General features: G+C 38.0%; 1 protein-coding gene across 1 annotated transcript in view; it reads right to left on the bottom strand.

Moving 5' to 3' along the window:
* Window positions 1-17413, bottom strand: part of NAPG (NSF attachment protein gamma) — a 35901-nt gene that overhangs the window by 7191 nt on the left and 11297 nt on the right. The window contains exons 6-10 of the mRNA XM_063450468.1: window positions 11253-11362; window positions 11089-11155; window positions 10656-10726; window positions 9600-9678; window positions 8905-8984 (exon numbers count right to left, since the gene is read on the bottom strand). Of these exons, the coding sequence (XP_063306538.1) occupies window positions 8905-8984; window positions 9600-9678; window positions 10656-10726; window positions 11089-11155; window positions 11253-11362 (407 nt within the window). The remainder of the gene's footprint in view (window positions 1-8904; window positions 8985-9599; window positions 9679-10655; window positions 10727-11088; window positions 11156-11252; window positions 11363-17413) is intronic.

Genomic DNA, 17413 nt, shown 5'->3' with positions numbered 1-17413 from the left:
AACAACCAGAAGGGTAGAGAGAACTTGATAGCACTATCTTAAAAGGCTATAGGGGGACCTCTTCATAATGAGAAACAGGGGGGGCAATTTCACTATCTTGGAAAAGAGAAAACGACAAGGGGAAAGAAAAAACTTTTCAATGGATGAGAAGCATTTATGGCAAGAAGTGGCACAATTCAAAATCTAAATTTAATCCGTGGGGGACCATAGTATTAAAATTAAAAATAAAAGTCATTTCTTCTATGCCAATTTTTTTTTATAAAGTCTCCACCCCTCCAGTTATTTTTGACCAGTTTAAGTGCACAGAACGTAAGATTTGGGTTTTGGTGGTGACAGTGGGTTTTGGTGGTGACAGTGCTTGAAGTGTTGAGAGACACTATGTGTTTCGACTCCTTTCTTGATGTTTCTCACATGCTCAGAGATTCTGACATGGAGACATCTAATAGTCCTCCCTATATACATTTTGTTACATGGACAAATTAATAAATAAATAATATTTTTGGAGAAACATGTTAATTGGTCTCTAAACACAAACTCTTTATTTGAGATCTCATTTATATTTTTTGTGTCTTTTTTTATTTGATGTTTCCCTGCACGCAAGACACGTACCGCACCCAAAAAAGCCTTTACTTTTCGTCAAAAAGTTGTCATTTCCATTTTGCTGTTGCTTTAAGTTACTGTTCACTAAAACATTCTTGATATTCTTACACCCCCTATGTATGATCTTAGGTCTCTCTGGTAGTATTTCTTTGAGAACAGGGTCATCTTGCAATAAATACCAATATTTATTGATAGCAAGAATGGGGGTCAAGGGCTGCGCTTGAACAAAAGAAGTAAAAAGTGTATAAAAATATATATAGATAAAATAAGCAATAATAATAAAATCAAGTAAAGTTCATCCGGATGTATAGAAAAATAAATATAAATGAAATTGAAACAGTCTCACTGGTGTGTAATGATACGGTAATAATCCTCAAGTGTTGCTCCGTCCTTATGGTAGGTAGTCCATATATGTGAAAATAAAAGAGAAAAGAAAAAGCTGCCAATGGTGAAATATCGTATGTCCAGATGTGGTATATATTCAAAGGAAATGTATTTCACTCACATTTGTTGGAGCTTTAGCCAGCTCTAGGAGAAAAGACACTTAGTGGTTTGATCCCCACTATCGGATGTACTTAGATGGTTGGTCCGTCTATCCGGCTTGGGATTCCTGTAGTGTAGGCTAGGACCTACTCAGATATGCGTTGTTCTTTAATGCTGGGGAGATAGGTCCGCCTTTCCGGTATTGGATGGTAGATGTCCACCGAATATATATAAAACAGCAAATAGTGCTCTCAGTGTGAACAACAAGGTAATATATTTAAAAGAGTTATACTTACAAGAATAGAGCAGACAGGTACTGCTCTATTGCCACAGCGCTGGTGGAATTATCCCCAGCTAAGGATTTCTTTTGACGGGATACACTCCGAATAAAAAATAAAAAATAGAAGGATAAAAAGTAATAATAAAACTATAGTATGATAATATAAAAATATATATAAAATATATATTAAAAATATATAAAAAATGCCAGGAGTAGAAAAAGTGTATAAAATACAATAACTTCTTTTACCATTTTGAGAAAACCCCAAAGGTGAAACGCGTAAATGGTTTTAATAAGTGTATTTTAATCAATAAAAGTTATTTTTGGTTACCTAGGTTATACTAGGACCAATTGTATACTTATTTTTATTGTATTTTATACACTTTTTCTACTCCTGGCATTTTTTATATATTAATATATTTTTTATATATATATGTTTTATATATATTCCGTGCACATCTACCATCCAATACCGGAAAGGCAGACCTATCTCCCCAGCATTAAAGAACAACGCATATCTGAGTAGGTCCTAGCCTACACTACAGGAATCCCAAGCCGGATAGACGGACCAACCATCTAAGTACATCCGATAGTGGGGATCAAACCACTAAGTGTCTTTTCTCCTAGAGCTGGCTAAAGCTCCAACAAATGTGAGTGAAATACATTTCCTTTGAATATATACCACATCTGGACATACAATATTTCACCATTGGCAGCTTTTTCTTTTCTCTTTTATTTTCACATATATGGACTACCTACCATACGGACGGAGCAACACTTGAGGATTATTACCGTATCATTACACACCAGTGAGACTGTTTCAATTTCATTTATATTTATTTTTCTATACATCCGGATGAACTTTACTTGATTTTATTATTATTGCTTATTTTATCTATATATATATTTTTATACACTTTTTACTTCTTTTGTTCAAGCGCAGCCCTTGACCCCCATTCTTGCATTTTCTTGTTTTCAATAAAGGGTTTCCCGAGGGATCTCCCTTTTAGGGTTGCTGCTTAATTGAATTAGCGCAGACTCTTCCTCCTTTTTATTTATTGATAGCAGCCCGCACTTTCTTATTGTTGGCAGAGAAATTGCAGATAAAGGGAATACTAAATTTTTTGTCTTCTATCCTTGTTTTTTTCCTTTTATAAGTTAATAAATCTTTTCGTTCTAATCTTTTTATTCCCTCTATACTCTTTTGGAGGTCTTCCTCTTTGTACCCTTTTTCTATAAATTGTTTCTTAATTATTTGAGTTTGTCCTAAAAAATCATCGTCCTTTGTGCAATTTCTTTTCAACCTCATAAATTGGCTCTTAGGTGCATTCGTGAGCCACGGAGGATGGTGACAACTGGTTAGATCGATGTATCCATTACAGTCTACTTCTTTAAAATAATTTTTTGTGAAAATGTTTCCTTCCTCTATAAAAACAGTGAGGTCTAAAAAATTAACTTCTTTTTTGCTTAAAGTTGAAGTGAGACTGATCCCCCAGTCATTGCAATTTAAAAAAACTTAAAAAATTAGCCAAACTCACATCATCTCCCTTCCAGATAAAAAATATGTCATCTATGTAACGGCGATAGGTGACCAAGTTCGCATAAAATTCACTCTGTAGAATAAACATCTCTTCCCAGTATGCCATAAAAAGATTTGCGTAACTAGGTGCGAACTTGGTCCCCATCGCCGTTCCATTGATTTGCAAATAAAAACTATCTTTAAACCAAAAAAAGTTATTAGTCAAGATTAAAAAAATACCTTCTTTGATAAAATTTATTTGCTCTTGTTTAAAATTTGATTTTTCTAAAAAATATTGCACAGCCTCTATTCCCTTTGTGTGTGGGATTATACTATACAGGGAACTGACATCGCAAGTAACCAATATATAATTGTCTTCCCATTTAATGTTGTCTAAAATCTGCAGGATATGTATTGTGTCTTTTAGATACGTTTGATTCTTAATTACTACCGGTTGGAGTAGAACGTCTATATATTCCGAGACCCTCGATGAGATGCTTTCTACCCCAGAAATTATAGGTCTACCTGGGGGATTGGTTAAGTGTTTATGCATCTTCGGTAAACAATAAAACACTGGGATTTGAGGGTGTGCGATGTGCAAATATTTGGCTTCTGTGTCTGTTAAGATATTATTGTCTAATCCTTCATTAATAAAACCTTTAAACTTAGTTAAAATTTCCTGACTAGGGTTGGATGCTAGTTTCTTATATGTTTTTGTATCTGACAAAAGTCTTTCCGCTTCCCCCACATATTTCTCTTTCGATAAGACTACCACCCCTCCCCCTTTATCTGCAGGTTTTATAATTAAGTTTTCATTCTTTTGCAATTTTTTTTAGGGTTTTTGCCTCTACATCTGTAAGATTTTTTTGGTATTTATTTGTATGTTTAATTTTTTTGACCTCTTTCATAACCATAGTCTCAAAGGTCTTGATCTCACTTGAGATCATGTTCTTTGGGAAAAATGTTGATTTGTCTTTAAGATTGCTATGGATATACGGGGAGACATCGTTCAGTTCTACTGGGTCTTTATTATGGAAGAACTTTTTCAAGCATAATATCCTAGTGAAGCGATTTAGATCTATGAAAAATTCAAACGGTTTAAAATCAGCGGTTGGGGCGAACTTTAACCCTTTCTTTAAAATCTTAAGTTCATCTTGATCCAATTCTTTATCTGAAAGATTAAATATGCCCCTACTCTCTATATCCGTCCTCGTTTCTCTCTGTTGTGGTTTCTTTCGTCTTCTAGTTCTCCCTCTTCCCACGATCTTCTCCTTTTGCCCGGTGAGTCCCAATCCAGTGATTTCTGGAGTTGTTTGTATCTGGGTTGGGCTTGGCTCTTGTGAAAAGGAGGAGGCTGAGGGGAGGTATGATTGTGTTCCAATACTTGGAAACGATTATAGGTTATGATGCCGTGGTCCCTATCTACAGATGGCTCACGTCTCTCCATCCGGGATTCCTGTTTTTTCCTTGGGAGAACTCTATTTTGAAGATTTTCCGTAGGGTTTGCTACTACCTGGCTGTAGCTCCTAATGTCCTCCTCCTTTCTTCCCTCTTGCCTGGATGGCTTATGTGTAATGGTCCGTACATTGTAGTCTTTCACTCTACTTTCTTGTTTCTCATTCTCTCTGTTATCTTGGAATCTTTGGTTACGTGTATAATGTTCTCTCCCTCCTATTTCCCTATATGTATGGTTGTTTTGGTTGTTATATCTTTGGTGTTGGTATCTCTGTGGACCTCTATATTCCATATTTCTTTGTTGGTGCATTCTTGGTTGATGGTATCTCTGTTGGCTTGGGGATCTTAGTCTTGAATATTTTCTCTGGCGACTATGTGTCCTCCCTCTATTGACTTGACTGGATTTGTTCCAATTTTCCGATTTCTTATTATTCCTTACATTTCCCGTTTTGTAATCCTCCAGATCTCTTGGATATTTACGTTTCTTAGTTTCTATCACCTCTCTCTCTGTTTTGTCTATCTTTCGTTTAATTTCAGATATTATCTCGTTAAATGTTTCTGGGCTAGTGGTCTCACTCAGACCTTTTCTAAAATTCTTTATGTCCTCATCTAATTTGATGAGGTTTTCTTCCCGTCTTGCCACTATGTACCCTATTAAGCTAAATGAAAACCCATCTAATAATTTATTCCATCCCTCCATAAAAAAATGATCTTCACGATCAAAGGAAGGATCCTTAGAAAATCGTAAACCCCTAGGTGTTATTTTTTCCTTTACGTACTTTTTCAGGGTAGCGATTTCCTACTTTGATTTCATTTCTCTCGTAAGTGTTTTTTCAAGCTTATATCTATACATATCTTTGTTAACATATGTGTCTTCTATCACATTTTCAGTATTACCAGAAAAGACTGTCTATATTTTCTATCATATAGTCCCTTTTATCCAGAAAGGACATATTGACCTGAACTGTGTGACCCAAGGGATCGTGGGAAGAGGGAGAACTAGAAGACGAAAGAAACCACAACAGAGAGAACGAGGACGGATATAGAGAGTAGGGGCATATTTAATCTTTCAGATAAAGAATTGGATCAAGATGAACTTAAGATTTTAAAGAAAGGGTTAAAGTTCGCCCCAACCGCTGATTTTAAACCGTTTGAATTTTTCATAGATCTAAATCGCTTCACTAGGAAATTATGCTTGAAAAAGTTCTTCCATAATAAAGACCCAGTAGAACTGAACGATGTCTCCCCGTATATCCATAGCAATCTTAAAGACAAATCAAAATTTTTCCCAAAGAACATGATCTCAATTGAGATCAAGACCTTTGAGACTATGGTTATGAAAGAGGTCAAAAAAATTAAACATACAAATAAATACCAAAAAAATCTTACAGATGTAGAGGCAAAAACCCTAAAAAAATTGCAAAAGAATGAAAACTTAATTATAAAACCTGCAGATAAAGGGGGAGGGGTGGTAGTCTTATCGAAAGAGAAATATGTGGGGGAAGCGGAAAGACTTTTGTCAGATACAAAAACATATAAGAAACTAGCATCCAACCCTAGTCAGGAAATTTTAACTAAGTTTAAAGGTTTTATTAATGAAGGATTAGACAATAATATCTTAACAGACACAGAAGCCAAATATTTGCACATCGCACATCCTCAAATCCCAGTGTTTTATTGTTTACCGAAGATGCATAAACACTTAACCAATCCCCCAGGTAGACCTATAATTTCTGGGGTAGAAAGCATCTCATCGAGGGTCTCGGAATATATAGACGTTCTACTCCAACCGGTAGTAATTAAGAATCAAACGTATCTAAAAGACACAATACATATCCTGCAGATTTTAGACAACATTAAATGGGAAGACAATTATATATTGGTTACTTGCGATGTCAGTTCCCTGTATAGTATAATCCCACACACAAAGGGAATAGAGGCTGTGCAATATTTTTTAGAAAAATCAAATTTTAAACAAGAGCAAATAAATTTTATCAAAGAAGGTATTTTTTTAATCTTGACTAATAACTTTTTTTGGTTTAAAGATAGTTTTTATTTGCAAATCAATGGAACGGCGATGGGGACCAAGTTCGCACCTAGTTACGCAAATCTTTTTATGGCATACTGGGAAGAGATGTTTATTCTACAGAGTGAATTTTATGCGAACTTGGTCACCTATCGCCGTTACATAGATGACATATTTTTTATCTGGAAGGGAGATGATGTGAGTTTGGCTAATTTTTTAAGTTTTTTTAAATTGCAATGACTGGGGGATCAGTCTCACTTCAACTTTAAGCAAAAAAGAAGTTAATTTTTTAGACCTCACTGTTTTTATAGAGGAAGGAAACATTTTCACAAAAAAATATTTTAAAGAAGTAGACTGTAATGGATACATCGATCTAACCAGTTGTCACCATCCTCCGTGGCTCACGAATGCACCTAAGAGCCAATTTATGAGGTTGAAAAGAAATTGCACAAAGGACGATGATTTTTTAGGACAAACTCAAATAATTAAGAAACAATTTATAGAAAAAGGGTACAAAGAGGAAGACCTCCAAAAGAGTATAGAGGGAATAAAAAGATTAGAACGAAAAGATTTATTAACTTATAAAAGGAAAAAAACAAGGATAGAAGACAAAAAATTTAGTATTCCCTTTATCTGCAATTTCTCTGCCAACAATAAGAAAGTGCGGGCTGCTATCAATAAATATTGGTATTTATTGCAAGATGACCCTGTTCTCAAAGAAATACTACCAGAGAGACCCAAGATCATACATAGGGGGTGTAAGAATATCAAGAATGTTTTAGTGAACAGTAACTTAAAGCAACAGCAAAATGGAAATGACAACTTTTTGACGAAAAGTAAAGGCTTTTTTGGGTGCGGTACGTGTCTTGCGTGCAGGGAAACATCAAATAAAAAAAGACACAAAAAATATAAATGAGATCTCAAATAAAGAGTTTGTGTTTAGAGACCAATTAACATGTTTCTCCAAAAATATTATTTATTTATTTGTCCATGTAACAAAATGTATATAGGGAGGACTATTAGATGTCTCCATGTCAGAATCTCTGAGCATGTGAGAAACATCAAGAAAGGAGTTGAAACACAGTGTCTCTCAACACTTCAAGCACTGTCACCACCAAAACCCACTGTCACCACCAAAACCCAAATCTTACGTTCTGTGCACTTAAACTGGTCAAAAATAACTGGAGGGGTGGAGACTTTATAAAAAAAAATTGGCATAGAAGAAATGACTTTTATTTTTAATTTTAATACTATGGTCCCCCACGGATTAAATTTAGATTTTGAATTGTGCCACTTCTTGCCATAAATGCTTCTCATCCATTGAAAAGTTTTTTCTTTCCCCTTGTCGTTTTCTCTTTTGCAAGATAGAAAAATTGCCCCCCCTGTTTCTCATTATGAAGAGGTCCCCCTATAGCCTTTTAAGATAGTGCTATCAAGTTCTCTCTACCCTTCTGGTTGTTGTTTTTTACCCATTTTGGTTTTAACCTTTTTTGTATGACTTTGAGAGTTTATTATTAGTATTTATTAAGTATTGGTATTGTTATACACTGTATATAATATATATATTTTATATTTTATATATTCTTTATATATGAAGATTTCATATTTCTTTCTTCCTTCTGTTTTATTTTAACTCTCATCTGGGTCCATTGAGACCTAATGGACAATAGAATTAAGGACTCTTAGCCGATAATGGGCAATCCGGATGTGGAACGCATATATTGCGTTCCACGAAGAAAGAAGAAGCAGAACAGCCGATTGTGAAGATTACCGGCAGTGGAACGCCGTTCCACGAACAATAAGGGAGGAGAGCAGCCGGATCACATGACCAACGCACGCACGCGTGTACGTGCGTTCCAACTAACCACATATGCGTTCCACACAGTCAATTTCCGGTTCGGCAGATGCCGGCAATTCTACAATTAAACAGCATATAAAAGAGAAAGAAGATACAGAGAACATTATACCAACTGAGGAAGCCAGGTACTGGCGAAACGCGTTTTGGACTGATCTGATACTAATTTTTATATGGATTTTTAATAATTTTTTTATCTTTTATTGATTATAATTTTCATTTGAATAAATTTTGTTTATACCTTCATTTGGAGTTTTTTCCTATCCATTCCTAACTACTGAGTAAAGGAGGAGGAGATCAAGTGGAGACAAAAAGAGGGTGTTGGATCTACCTTAGAAGATCCTGAGGCGCTAACCATTTGAGCCAAGTGTATTATTGGGTCTACGTTTGTGAGTTACCCATTTACTATTCACCTTAATCTATTTTTGTAATAACCATCTGCACTTAGATTTGCTTGTTTGATTTTCACAGATTTATGCTATTGTACCTTGTCTACCCATATCATACTACTGTTTTATGTTGTGAAGGTAAAGGGATTCCTTCACTTAAGTGTTAGAGCTGGTTCTCACCTTACTGGTATTGTGTGCACCTTTCTTTTCTTATTTTAAGTATTCCACTTCTTGTTAGGTGAATAATAAATGTAATAATCTGCAACTAATAATACAGTAGGCTGTTAAAAAACATACCTGTAGCTTTCTCGGACTGACTTCTCAGCTGCCACAAAATCATTCCTATGAAGATGTACCAACACTTGTGCTATAGTTTTCTGAAGTAAAAAGTAGCAAAATAAACAGCCTATTAAACCAGCATTCAATGAACAACTGCAGAATGATTTAGTGAGCATATAAAAGACAAGGCAACTGTGTAGGGGCATTATCTAGCTGCATATTTCACAAATTCATTGTACTAATACAATGAAAGACATGGACCTATGCACATCAACTTATACCAAAATGATCCAGGAGTCATAAATTCCAACAATAAAGTTTACAGATTGGTCAGACGTTAAGGGTGGATATAGGTATCTATACTAACACACCACAAGCTGCAATAGTTCAGCTCTATATAGTTTTTAAATCAAGCCTAGACCAGTATATTGTTTTTTCTTTTTTTTAAACCATGTTTTCAGAAATAAAATGTAAAGCAGATCACAGACAAAAAAAAACAAAAAAAAAACTGTATAGAAGTTAAATAAATAAATAAATAAAAAATAAATAAACCAACTTTTCAACATTACCAAATTTCTCTTCTATTTACTTCAAACAGCGGTGCTCACAAAATAACTAGAATGATAAAAACTTGCATTCTTAAGAACAACAGACTATACATGTATTTAATGGTGGACATGGACATAATGTGTACTTTTCCTTTATGGTCATACCTTAAAAGAAGTTGGATAATTCTCTATTTCTTTGTACATATTCTTCTCCTTTTGAATGGAAACTACGGCCTCATCTAGCCTAAAATTGAAGAGAAAGAAATAGAAAATGGATATGGAAACAAAACACTGTAAAACATAATTTGGCAATATAGGAATATGCTAATTTATAAGGTCAGTCTAAGCATTTCTGTCCTGCCACATCTATTGTGCGTTAACCCTTTATAACATGGCAGTGGTGATTTATAATGCAACTGTACTAAGGTAGTCACTGGACACCCCTCTGGCAAGAGATGGAAAATATGATACAAAAGTTGCTGTTATAAAGAAGCAGAATGGGGCACTTGATCTCGGTCATGGATATAGTTTACTCTGTGAGTACAGGGTTATATGTCTTGCTGCTCTAGATGTATACTGACGGATAGGGCTGAAGTAACGATTCTCTTAGAGATGCATTCTTCATTCTAGTTCTTTTTATTCATTCTTACTGGCTCTCTGGCCATTTTCAAAAGGAAACTGACACCTGGAGAGGAAGTGACAGACTAGCAGCTGTGAAAATGCTAGTCTAGAGAAAGAGAGGCGGGGAAACCTTATTTAGGTTTACATTAACACAAGACTATACCACTGCACATTACGGACTATAAAATAAATGCACATACAATGAATGGAGGGTCAGTTTTAGCACAGAACAGCGCTTAAGCTGCATTATTAATGTATAACTCTTAGTTGAACATTCCAGTAGTTACTCGAGTCAAATTGTCACATTACATGCCTAGCTCTGGAATGAAGTTCTGGATAATTTGGGAATTAGCCCAAAGTATACAAGATAGGAAGAGATTGTAGGCTTCGTACAAAAAGTAGCAAGCAGACAACATGTTAAAGTAAATAGTTATATGGAAGGAAGCGGAGGCTCCCAAACCTTCTTTTAACCAGGGAACCTGCCATAACAAGAGAGGACTTGAAAACATTTATGAAAAATGATGGACCATCACCAACAATCATTTATCGGCTTTAAAAAAAAAAAAAAAAAACAACACAGCAATAGAGGCAGAAGAGTACCGGCGAGCTCTCACTAGAAGTCTTGATGCCTTTCCTAGAAGTTCTACAGCTTGTCGTAGACGTTCTTCATTCTGAAATGAAAGGATAAGGAAAAAAGTTAGAAAAGTTTGAAGAGTACAAAGAAATCTATCGTATTTTAAACCTTTAAAATAGAACATTCTCTGACGGAAAAGAATCACTGAGAATGAACAGTGCGTGTTGTAACCCTCCCCCCTCATCTCTTTAAATAATTACCATACTTTACCACTGTTTGTTATTATGCCCATTTTATTTACATAGACTTAGAAGTGAAAGGCTAAGAGTTGTGTGTTGTGCAACAAATTGAAAATACTTAGACGACTGCTTGCACAAGTCAAAAGTTAAGAACAATTGTCACATAGGTTCAAATAGATAACTAATAGTTTAACAGCAGAAGCGCTGGTATTAAACAGACCTCAAAAACGGATGCAGATTGTTGATAGAGATAAACAGCTTTTTCCAGATTCACATTCTCTATTAGTCTGTAATCAGCCAGAAGACACAATATCTCAGTTTTTGGCCCGAACAAAAGGCATGAACATCTGTCTGGACATCTATTGGAAAATTAAGTTTACTTACTTCCCAGCTCGTTCCAGGGCCATAGCAGCGGTGTCAGGAGTTCCATTCTCCAGATACATCATGCTGGCCTTTTCAATTAGTTGGACAGCTTCTGGAAGCTTCTGCATCTCCTACAAAAAAAGGGATAAGGATTAGAAAGATGCTGCTCATTTTGCTTTGATATTACAGATGAATTAGCCAAACAAGCACTTGTCAGCAGCGTTTTAGTTTTTGATCCTGAAATATTAATATTGTTTAAAATTACACAAGAAAATGTTTGGCACTTGCTTGCCATTTATTTTTTAAAATGGTTTGTGAAAGTATGCTTAAATACGATTTGTGTTATTCACTGAGCTGTTAATTGACTGATATTAAAATCAATTCTAGATTAGGTCAAATAGCTTAATTGAAAAAATTATTGAAGTCTGTTAGATTTCCAAATTAGCCAATTGTAATTTATTTAAAAATCCAGTTACATTTATTGAATAACCCTTTATTTTTCATATGGATTGTGACAGAACAGGCTTTCCCACAGGCAGAATTGATGCTATAAAATCCTTAAAATGTTAGTACCACCATTAGCCCTTCCACACAAGGTAAAAGAGCCTCCGTCCCAAGAAACGCTCAGATTTGTGCCTCTCAGAACAGATCACAGGTAGTTTTGGTCCATTTTTATTTTGTGCCAAACCCCAAAGAGAGAGTTTACATTACAAAACATTTTAAAACATTATTTGCACTAAAGAATGGTAAAAAGCCTAAACACCCTTTGTCTAATTTAGTTTAGATGTGCCTGCATCACAGCTGGGGTAAAAATAAATATAATTTTAAAAGTCCTACTTTAACAATTGGACAAACTACCCGTTTGGAAGATCCCACTTTGTGAAGAATTTTTCACACAGCAGCTGCTCGGAGTAAAGCTCTTATTACCAGATCTTCGGATGCCAAAGCTCAGAGATTTTGAAAGTGTTAACACCGAGGCCAAAGTTCTCCCTCACCCCAATATTTCTAAGTGGATGTCATTACCAGGGGTAGGTGGAGTGCCACCATTGAATGTCTGGCGAAAGCGAGACTGATTGCTTCACCATACTCTAGACTTGAAAAATGTAAACATTTGTAGATAATTCAGAATGGAAACAATACAGTCACACTTTATGGCTTCTCTAGACTTAAAAGATGCCCATTTACACATTTTAATAGGGGAGACCAGCAAACAAAAAAAACAAACCTTGAGATTTAAGAGTAGAAAGAAACATTTTCCATTTTCAGTTAAAGCCACTACCTTTTGGCCTTTTTCAACAAGAATCTTTACAAAAGTCCTCATCACTCTGACTGTGGCTTTAAGAGGAAGACCGTTAAAATTATTCATTTGGTTCAAGCTCCCGTTCCCCCCCCTATGGACCAGAGGGGGTTATCCCGGTCCCCACCAATACAGCAAGTAAAGCGACACTGACTGCAGCTGACCACCCGGACTGGGGCCCTGGATGGGCTGAACCCAGCAATATGGCGGATGCTGTATCCCGGCCTACATTCATGCTGCCCCAGCCGACCAGCCTGGACCGGATTTTCCAGTACTTCTGGGCCCGACTGGAACGACTCCTAGCCGGGTCCCCCCCTGCAAATGGAGAGGAGATGAAGGAGGTGAGGAGAAGGGGAAGGAGTGGGCTGATCCCGGGTAAAGCTTGCCCCTCTACACCCGCTGCACCCACTAAATACCCACCCGGGCCGGAGGTCCCACTGAGACATCCTCCGCAGCTTCAGCCACCACGCCGGAAGCCCGCCTGCGGCGACGAAACACCAGGGCCACCCACGGCACCCACCAGGGGAAAGACCCGGCTCACATAGACGTCCGAGTCTGTGGCAAGCAGAAGCCGACCCCACAAGAGGCCTGGGGAAAAGCCCTTCCTTCCTCACGATCACTCAGCTCCGATCAAACATCAAGAGAGGCTACATCCAGAACACCCTCCATTCCAAGAGCAGCCATATATCGGCTTGGTGACCCACCTCAACGACTCCCATCACGCCCAGGAAGCCATCACATCAAAATGCCACCCAGAGGACCTTCAACGGGTACTGACTGTATCCCAGCAGAGGGCATCGGCTAACAGGGACAATACCACAAGCGCCCAACGTCCCGGTAACATGCAACCACTGCAGCACTGTAGCCGGACAACCTAGGGGTCCAGCATTAATCGGACTTAACTATACGCTTAGACAATAATTTTCCTTACCTTAACAATGTTTGCGCACTGTCTAGTTACTGATAACACTGTATTGGGGTTAACATACCGCGACTCCAGACTACAGCGACTCCCTTCAATGCAAATTTAGTAGTATAAAACCATTTCTCCACTCCATATGCCCCGTTATCATACTGCTATTGTGCCTTAAGCCTCAGTCCAAAACCTGTGTAAAATGCTTGTCATTCTTACTCACTACTATTAAAGGACCACTCTAGGCAACCAGACCACTTCAGCTTAATGAAGTGGTCTGGGTGCCAGGTCCTTCTAGGGTTAACCCATTTTTTCATAAACATAGCAGTTTCAGAGAAACTGCTATGTTTGTGAATGGGTTAAGCCTTCCCCTATTTCCTCTAGTGGCTGTCTCACTGACAGCCGCTAGAGGCGCCTTGCGTGATTCTCACTGTGAAAATCACAGTGAGAGCACGCAAGCGTCCATAGGAAAGCATTATGAATGCTTTCCTATGTGACCGGCTGAATGCGCGCGCAGCTCTTGCCGCGCGTGCGCATTCAGCCGACGGGGAGGAGAAGAGGAGGATCGGAGGAGGAGAGCTCTCCGCCCACCGCTGGAAAAAGGTAAGTTTTTACCCCTTTCCCCTTTCCAGAGCCGGGCGGGAGGGGGTCCCTGAGGGTGGGGGCACCCTCAGGGCACTCTATTGCCAGGAAAACGAGTATGTTTTCCTGGCACTAGAGTGGTCCTTTAAGCGCAACATAAAACCTGCAAATCACACTCTAAGCATAAATGTACTTTTTCATGTTAATCGAAGTTCAATCCATACCTAACCTAGCATGTTATAGTATACTTAATACAAAAAATGTGCAAGATATCTCTGAGCCATGTTTATGTGACATCAAACGAAAATAGAGCTTGTGAAAGCTAACTCTCATGCACAACAACAAAAAAGAAAAAAAAAAAAAAAACAGGACAAATAGTAATTCTCCAGTTCTGCAAACTAAAATGTTGTGTAGGAAGAGCTATGAGAATTTAGAATTTTGTGTTTGCCAATCTTATCCATACCAGTAGAAATTGGGAAAAGGTGCAAATGTGTCCTCTAGATTCGGAGTTCAACATAAATCCAGCCGTCAGCAAGTCTTTCTTTCAGAGAAGGAACAAAATAATCACTAGAGACTCTTCCATATCAGGCTGGGGTGCTCATTTTTTGCATTGTATAACAAGTGGTTCTTTGACTTACTCCACAAGATTAAAAAAAAAAAAAAAAAAAAAAAATGTTTTAGAACTTTTAGTTTTAGAGACTCCCACAAGGTCAAATCCTAAACATTGTCTATCGGATATCAAGTACCTGCAGAACTGCAACCTGTCTGGCTTCTGGACAGGTGATTTTGACAGCTAAGGGAATAGGTCATGCCATTAAAGACATTCTGATTCAGAAAAAAAAAAAACATGTACTGGCCGCATATACCATAGGAAAAAAAAAAAACTGGTGTGAAAATAAATCCTTTGGATGCTTCTATTTTAAGATTTTTGTGAGTAAGGAATATAGCATTGCATTCTATAATAATTATAATACTAACCATCTTTTTGTCTTATATAAAGGAAAATGTAAAGGCAAGTCAGCCTTTAACCCCCTTAAGGACCAAACTTCTGGAATAAAAGGGAATCATGACATCTCACACATGTCATGTGTCCTTAAGGGCTTAAAGCTACTATTACACGGTGGATTAAACATTCCATTGCCATTTCTTATAGGTCCATCCTCAGTTAGTTAGATTTTTAAAGCAGCAACCTGGACTTTATTCTACACTTTCTCCAAACATTACAAATTGGACATTATCGTTTCTAAGGCACAGTACTTGCGGCAGTACATGTCCACCTACCCATTTCTAATAATTATAGATTTGAAATAAGTTATCTTGTTACTACTGAGGGGTTCTTAAGATGCAGGCTCTTATACATCGTGGGAATGATATAAAGTGAAACTAACACTAAGAATTTTATAGGGTCACTTGTGCCTGTCAGGTGGAAAAGATAAGAGAACAATCCCTGTTGTACTGCTTGGTGTATAGATCATGCCCCTGCAGTCTCACTGCTCAATTTTCTGCCATTTACGAGTTAATACACTTTGTTTATACATCCATATGGTAAAAAAAAAAAAAAAAAAAAAAAAAGGAGCAGTGAGACTGCAATGGCATGATCTACACACCAAACCCCCTTCACTAAGCATTTAACTAAAAGTAGTGTATGTCATTAGAACAAACCAGTTTCTGTGTTCTTTTGCAAGATAGAAATCCCTGCGTTTCTTTTTTTGTTTAAGTATTACTATGCAAAATTTCTACTATAACTTCTGCAGACCTGAAAGAGTTACTTCGCCAATAATTTCAAGGCACTCTCTCAGCCTTGATCAAACATTTGCATCACTGCTCAAAAAAAAGTGGTGGGCACGGTGGGAGTAGGTTTGCACTTTTTAGGGGTCTACTGTAAGACTAGTGGGATATGCAAATTTATGTCTCATTAGATCCAGAGAAGTAGAGCATCACCTAGTGACAACATCACAAATGTGTCTGCTGTTCATATTTGACCAAAATAAGTGAAATATTATGTAAAATTACACAATTTTCCTTTTTCCTGGTTTAGTTAATCCTACTACATTGAAATAGAGGAAGAGGAATGAAATGTGTTAGAAATCACATGATATCCCATATCTTGCAATCTTGCGCACACATATCTATCTATTCAAAGGTGAAAGGGCCAACATTGGTTAACAAACATGTAAAATAGGGCTGTTGCTGTCCCTTGTGGTTTAGGCGACAGTCCCTTTGTAGGGGAGTGTGTTTCCTCCGTCTCGGGGGTGTCCGTTCGCTTGTCCTAGGTCTAATAATGCTGTGGTGTCCTTGTGAACCAGGAATGTGCAGTCTAAGAGTGCAGGAGTGCCTCACATGTGTCCAGGGTACAAAAGGAATGAGGAGGGGGATGAATTAAGACGAAGAAAAAAAAAAAAAGGGGTGAAAGACCTGCCTTTCTAGGTAGGTGATGGGTCAGGGTGGTTGGGCGGCGAAGCAGTGTGCCACCTCTCGCCTCTTCCTAGTTCCCATGAGTGTGGAGGGAATTCGTAGTGCCACGGGTCCTAGATCTGATTGTAGTTTGTTGTGGTGTATCAGGGCAGAAAGTTTATCCATCTGTCTGGCAACCTCAACTTTTCGTTTGACCATGGCCAGTGATGTGACCTCGGGTCTGCCCCAGTGTGGCTAGCACTATCCTAGCTATAAGTTTGTTTTGGCATCTGGGTGCTTTTTGGAGGGGTTTACAGAGGAGCCACAGCCACGGGGGTCTTGTGGTATATTGGAGTGTAGTATTGTGGAAGTGAGTTGCGTTACTTGGAGCCACAGTTGGGCTAGACGTGTGCATTTTCACCATACGTGGAGGTATGTGGCACTTTTCCCCACAACCCTTCCAGCACAGGTGTGAGTTCAATATGCCATTTGTTTTAGTCGAAGGGGGGGGGTGAGGTATCAACGTATGAGGGTTTTATACACCTGGTGTTTATGATTAACGCATATGGAAACCGTGGCTGTGGCCTCCCAGATTTCCACCCCAATCTGTGGGGGCCCCCGGGGGTCAGAGGTCCCTCTTTCAAGCAGACACGTACAACAGTGATCCCTCATATTAGGGTGAGATAATAGTAGAGTCTAGTGTGGAAATTTGGCTTTTTTGGATTTGGCAGTGCATGCAGCTTCGTCCCAAGGGGATGAGGGCTGTGGTACCTGTCTGCTTATTTGTGGGCGTGTCTAGGAAGCTCCGTAGTTGGATGTAGCGAAAGTGGTCAAATATGGTTAGTGGGGTTCGTTGTGGTAGGTCAGGGAATGACTGTAGTTGGTTATGGAAAAACTGGTAGATGTGGAGGAGATAGTTATCCTCGTACCTGGCGAAATGTTGGGGGGGGGGGGGGGGAGAGAGGTCATGCCCAGGTAAACTTTGTGTTGCGCAGA

The sequence above is a fragment of the Pelobates fuscus genome, chromosome 4, assembly GCF_036172605.1.
Source record: "Pelobates fuscus isolate aPelFus1 chromosome 4, aPelFus1.pri, whole genome shotgun sequence".
NCBI lineage: Eukaryota > Metazoa > Chordata > Amphibia > Anura > Pelobatidae > Pelobates > Pelobates fuscus.
The sequence above is the reverse complement of the archived record's forward strand: the minus strand, read 5'-3'. Positions and strand labels throughout refer to the sequence as shown.